Consider the following 6,025-nt stretch of genomic DNA (forward strand, 5'->3'; position numbering starts at 1 on the left):
GTCCGGCTCTTCCTTGCAGGTTCCACCGACGGCAGCATCCAAGAGGTGAACGTGAGCCCGTGCCCCACGCAGCCCTGCCAGCTCGTTAAGGGGACGTCCTACAGTATCAACGTCACCTTCGCCAGCAGTGAGTGTCCCTTCCCCAGCCCGGCACGGGGGGTGAGCGGGGCTGAGGTGACCGCCCCTGCGTCCCGCGGCCCCGAGAGCCGTGGGGAAGAGTCGCTGGAGGGGGGTCTGGGTGGGAAGAGGTGTCCGGAAAAGGAGAGCGTCGCTTATTTGTGTTCTCCGAGCCTCTAGCGTGTGTCGGTGGAGGGGAAGGTGTGTGTGTCATATAGAAACGTGTTTCTTGCTCTGGTGCTGTGTTCATGCTTCTCTGTGTTCTGCAGAGATCGACAGTCAGGGCAGCAAAGCGAAGGTGTACGGTGAGATGCTGCGTGTGGACGTGCCCTTTCCCATTCCGGAGCCTGATGGATGCAAGTCCGGGATCCAGTGCCCCATTCAGAAGGGCCATTCCTACAGCTACCTGAACAAACTCCCTGTGAAGAGCGAGTACCCCAGTGTAAGTAAGCAGGCATCTGATCTGCTCTTCAGAATCTGTCCTTCCTGAGACAGTCCCACCACCCGTCTTTAAGGAAAGACATCTTGTCCCATGGTGGTGGGAAAGAGGTTAGAAGACTACTCAGACTATCTGGTGGCACTTTTGCTGTGAGTATGACTGTCTCAAGTTCCCATTTTGGGATGGACCCAGCAGGAGCAGCAGCCTGACTCCAGCAGCTGAGAAGTGGCTTCAGCTGCCCAAGTATCAGCCTGTTCTGTGCTATGCTCATATGTAGTCTCCCTGCAGAGCCTGCTGCATTCAGCCAAATGCTCCCTAACTGGTGCTGCTCAACTCCAGGGTGCAGTTCAGCTGGGAGGATGCAGGGTGTTTCCACTCTCTCCTTACTCAGTGAGGACTCAAGTGCAGTACGTGGAGATCTGTATTACGCAGCAGAACCCTCCGTCCATGTAAGATACTCCAGGAGCAACTGCATGAGCCTGGCCCTCCTAGAGCAGTGGGGGCAATGCCCCAGCTCAGTCTTCTTTGTGCAGAGCTCCCAGGACCTTCTTGCTGCACACAAGTAACAACATCCCCTTCCCCCATGTTTTTGCCTTGTGGTTTTGTGAACACTCTCATTTCCCTCTGCTCTTTCAGATTAAACTGATTGTGAAGTGGGAGCTGGTGGATGACCAGGACCAGATGTTGTTCTGCTGGAAGATACCAGTTCAGATCACCAGCTGAGGAGCCCTGACATTAGTAGGGCTTGGGGAGAAAAAAAAAAAAAAGAAAGCAACACAGGCCAAATTCTTTTATACAATAAGCATTTCTTACTGCTTCCTTCAGAGCTCTCCAGCCTCTGAGCAGCCAGTACTGTGTTCCTGCAAGGTCATCTGTGGACAGTGGTCTTTTACCCATTTAGAGCCCCTGGAGTGTTTTCACAGCAGCTCAACGGGGAGTAGTGTCTGCTGCAGGAGTGAATGAGCATCATCCTCCAGCCACTGGAAATGGGACTGAGCTGTCTGTCAGAATGGAAGTTCTCTGTGATGAATCTGGCTAGTGTCTGAGCTGCTACCTGGTAACCCTTTAGTGCCTCTTCAAGAATGCCAGCTGCATCCACCTTCCTGTGTCTCTCCTGCTCTGTTGCAACTGGGGTGCCCCTGGGGCCTGCGTTTGCCATCCATGGAGCTGAAGGAGGGGGTCTTTCCCCGAGTATCCTGGGCTCCTGCTCAAGCCAGCAGGACTGCAGCTGGGAAAACTTCCTCTTTGTGGATGCAAAGCCAAATGGTGTTCGATGTCTTTGCAGGGATGATTCTTTCTCTAACCAATGTTTTGCACTACTACTAACTTGGAGCTTCTGGGAGCTCCTGAACCTCTTTTTATAACTTCTTTTAATAAAGGCTAGATAAAATCTGCTTGTGTTGTCTTCTGTGAGTGGAAAGGAGCAGCAGGCAAAGCAGAGTGGCTGGGCATCTAGGTGGGGTTGGGCTGGTCTTACTTCTCAGCTGAAGGCATGGATAGAGGTGGTATGCTGGCCTGAGTGTGGGTGACCTGTGAACAGCCAGGCATCACTGCTGCTGACTGTCAGGGTGTCCAGCTGGCAGTGTCTGCCTGGGCTCCTGCTTTGCTGGTCCCGTGCTGGCCTGAAATTGTGCAAAGGCTCCCTGAGGAGGTAGTGGTGTAGAATTTGGCCTTGCTTGTTGCAGCATAGGTAAAGGCCTTTCTAATGAGGGCATGGGCTGGAAAAGCAGCTCCCAGAGTTGCCCAAGGGCACTTGCCAACTGCAGAAACCTGTAGTCTCACACTTAAACTGGAGCCCCCTTGTGTGAGCAAAGCAGGGTGCAGGCAATCACACTTGCTGTGCAGTCTGGGGGCTCTGCGGCTGGTACTGGGCTGGGGAGATAAGCAAGTATTTGGCCTGGCAAGGGTCTTTTTTTCTGGCTGAGGAGCAGGAGGAGGCTGGATGCCAGCATGACAGGGGTAAGAATTGGCTTATGAGAGTGGAGTAGCCTTGCCAGGCTGGACCCAAAGGGAGGATGTGGCAGGCAGGTACAGTTCTGACCAGCCCCAGTGTCTTGAGCCACAGGGGCCCCAAAATAAATGCTTTATTTAACAACATGAGAGAAGTTTCCAACAGACTTGGTTAAAAAAAACCCAAAAGTCACCAACAACTTTACAGATAGGAAGCTGAACCTGCCCCTGTGTCCCCCTGCCCAGCTAGCGCGGGGCACAACGGCAAAGTGTGGGGTTAAGGGATTTGCCTGGGCTGGCTGCAGGGAGAGCTGGACCTGGGGCCCCTCTGGCCTCTCCACTGCATCCCAAGGTTAGGCAGCAGCTTTAGAAAGCTGAGGTTCACTCCTCCCTTAAAGCTCTAGCCTGGGGGCTGGCTACTTCACCAGGAGCAGGGCCAGCACTTGCAGCACAGGTGAGGATTGTCACTAGGTCAGTGCAGCGGCAGTGGGGAGATGAACCCCCTTTCTTGGCAGAGCAAGGTGGGGAGGTCGGGCCTGCGTGGCAGGGGAAGGCTTCCTGTGAGCCTCCATGGCGTGGGGCAATGTGATGGGTGCTGGGGGCCAGGGTGGGCTCTGCGGTGGCAGGAGCAGGGGCTGGCAGGGCAGAGGGGTTGCAGAGGCTGGGAGCTCTGCCCTGGCCTGTGGGCAGAGATGGTGGGGAGGTTTGTATGCTTCGACAGGGAAGGAACGAAGAGCCTTGAAGCACCTGCAGCCCCAGAGGGCATTTCTCTGAGCTCCCAGGGAGCATCCTGGGTGCCAGAGTGGTACACCAGAGGGGAGCACCCTCACCCCCGCTCCCCTAGAGCTATGCTGCTGCTGGGCTCTGGGCTATCTGGGGCACGCAGTGGTGGGGCTGGGCCAGGGCCACATAGCCCGGTGAGCAGTGGCAGCGGTAAGAGCCTTCTGTGTTCTCGCAGGTGCCTCCCTGGCACAGGGGCTCAGGGTTGCCCACCTCCTCACACTCGTTGATGTCTGCAAGGAGGAGAAAGACAGGGGTGAGCTGGTAGCACAGCAAGCAGCCCCAGCCCATAGCCAACACCTCCTTGTGATCCTGCCACCCATAGAGTCTTCCCACACAGATGTCCCATGACACCCCCCCAAGTGCCAAGACCCCACCAGCATCCCACACCCCTTAGCACATCCATACAGACCACTCAGTCCCCAAGGGTGACATACTCAGCATTTGGCATCCCCCAGCACAGGAGGGAGCCCTGCTCAGCAATGCACACCAGATACACTGCTCCTCCCATCCTCTGCAGATAGTGACACCCCTGGGTTAGCAGCTTCCTGCTGCTAAGTTGTGCTAGTGTAAGATCTGGGAGAAAGGCCACCTCCAGCCTTGGAAAACACCCTTTCCTGATCCAACAAGGCCAAGGAGGCAGATGATGGTGGCCATGAGAGGCTGATTATCACCTCCAGGACCAGAACACAGAGGGACCTCATGCTGCACAAACAACGGCTTGTTTTATTAACCTGCAAACTGTGCTAAAGGGCTCACTCAACTGGCTCGCCTCTGGCCTAGAAGTGCATTTGCAAGCCCTACAGCAGCTGCCCCACTACAATGGGTCTGCTCTGCTAAACACATTTCCCTGGAAATTCCTGAGCTACCCGAACCTGGAGTGGGGCCATCAGCTGGGCAAAGCATCCCTGTGCAGCTTAGAGCCCTATTTTGTGCTCATAAGACCTCCAGGGCCCAAATCCTCACCTGCCAAGTAAGGCTGCCAACAGCAGCTTCACCCCCTGCAGATTGGCAGGGAGCGGGAGTGGGGGTAGTTGCTGGGTTCAGCCACCCACTGGAGAGCAAAGGACCCAGCAGCAACAGATGGACCTGGGGAATCCTGAAGAGCTCTGCCACCCCAGGGATCTCATGTTATCCCTAGCACAGGTGGAGGGAGCCATCTAGCAAAGAAAGGGAAGTGCCACCCCAGGAAGGAAGGAAGGCTGGAAGCAAAACCTCCAGGTGCAGTGAGAGGAAGCACAGCAGTCATGGGAGGAGGAAGAAGGAGAGGGGAAATGTGACATGAGAGAGCTTGAGGAACGAGGCAGCCTTTGTATGCAACCAAAACAATGGTTGAACATGCACTGTGGACTTAGCCTACACCTCAGCACCAGAACAACACCATGGCTGGGATGAGCTTGCTCAAAAGCCATAGAAGATGTTAGGCAGCATATCAAGGGAGATGTGCTCTGCAGAATGGGAGCAGTGGCTACAGGGAAAGGTAACTGTGGGACTAGTGGGCAGGCTTGGCTGGCTGAGATCACCAAAATGAGAGGCAAAGTAAAAAAAGGCTACTTTAACAGAAGCAACGGAGTCACACTAGCAGTGCACACAAGCTCTGCAGCCTGCCCACTCAAGTAGGAGTGGAGGCAGGCAGCTCGTCCTGAGGCAAGCTATAGAGAGGCAAGAGGGGGAGCACTGCAGCAGCCGCAGGAGCGCTCTAAAGGCCTGAAGTCAGCAAGGTAAAAACACAGGGATGATTAAGCACCATGTTGGAGAACCAAAGGAAAAAAACCACCACGGGCTCCAGTGTAAAATGAGTGCTAATTAGTACAGGACACAAAAGGCAACAAGCAAGGGCTCCATAAATATAATAGCAGGAAACAATGGGGAATGTCAGTCTGGTCCTTATCGGCAAAGGAAACAAAAGCCAGCCGAGCTGGCTGGAACAGCTAATGCAGGCTTTGTTCCAGCCATCATAAAAATGCTCATGGTGACCAGATAGGGAGCAGACCATGTTTGAAATGTTTAAACAAGGGTGCAGGAGCACAGGGAGGGAGAGGCCATACTGTGATGGAGAGGTTTGACAATGGGATAGATAAAGCAGTTACATCCGTATTGCAAAAGGCTTGCTGCAACTCATCTTCATGTGCTTAATGCTCCTGGAGTCCCTGAAAAGTTGGCAGTTCTTTCTGAGATGAAGGATAAAGGAGGTCTCAGAGACCTGAGGGAGGGTAAATCTGGTAACTATCTTCAGAAACAGTGAAGGAATAATCCAGAATTACAGACTGCTCATCACCATTCCCTTAAGCAGACCAGTTTTGTAAGTGATTATGTCATAACCCTCTAAAGGATACCAGGGTCATTAAATAGCTTATGCAGATCTGTTAAGGCCTGATTATGTTAAGCCAATCTGGTTCCCTTTGCTGACCTGATAACTGGTATGTCAGATAAGAGGGAAGCAGTGGATATTATGTGCTTTGGCCATGGTGAGGATTTCAACATGCTCTCACATGACACACTCAAGCAGACTGAGAAAACACAGTCTAGATGAAATTGCAGCAATTGCACAACAGGCTGCAAAGCTGCACTCCAAAGATAATTAGAAATACCTGGCGTTACAATAAAAGACACTTAAAGCACAGCCTGCAGGGCTCTGTCCTGACCCCTGCTCCATTCCAGGTTGTGGTTAAGGTGGACAAATGAAGAATCCTCGTGATTATGAAAGGTCTGTGTATGATGGCAGCACTCGGGGGGGGG

General features: G+C 53.5%; 2 protein-coding genes across 2 annotated transcripts in view; one reads left to right on the forward strand and one right to left on the reverse strand.

Moving 5' to 3' along the window:
* The window catches only part of NPC2 (Niemann-Pick disease, type C2), a 3,424-nt gene extending 2,025 nt beyond the window's left edge, over nucleotides 1-1,399 (forward strand). Inside the window, exons 2-4 of the mRNA XM_009993954.1 lie at nucleotides 20-127; nucleotides 387-559; nucleotides 1,193-1,399. Coding sequence (XP_009992256.1) covers nucleotides 20-127; nucleotides 387-559; nucleotides 1,193-1,279 — 368 coding nt within the window. The 3' untranslated portion in view covers nucleotides 1,280-1,399. The remainder of the gene's footprint in view (nucleotides 1-19; nucleotides 128-386; nucleotides 560-1,192) is intronic.
* Nucleotides 1,400-3,352: 1,953 nt separating this feature from the next.
* The window catches only part of LTBP2 (latent transforming growth factor beta binding protein 2), a 68,936-nt gene continuing 66,263 nt past the window's right edge, over nucleotides 3,353-6,025 (reverse strand). Inside the window, exon 35 of the mRNA XM_009993955.1 lies at nucleotides 3,353-3,519. Within this exon, the coding sequence (XP_009992257.1) occupies nucleotides 3,353-3,519 (167 nt within the window). The remainder of the gene's footprint in view (nucleotides 3,520-6,025) is intronic.

The sequence above is a fragment of the Chaetura pelagica genome, unplaced genomic scaffold (assembly GCF_000747805.2).
Source record: "Chaetura pelagica isolate M959 unplaced genomic scaffold, ChaPel_1.0 scaffold11, whole genome shotgun sequence".
NCBI lineage: Eukaryota > Metazoa > Chordata > Aves > Apodiformes > Apodidae > Chaetura > Chaetura pelagica.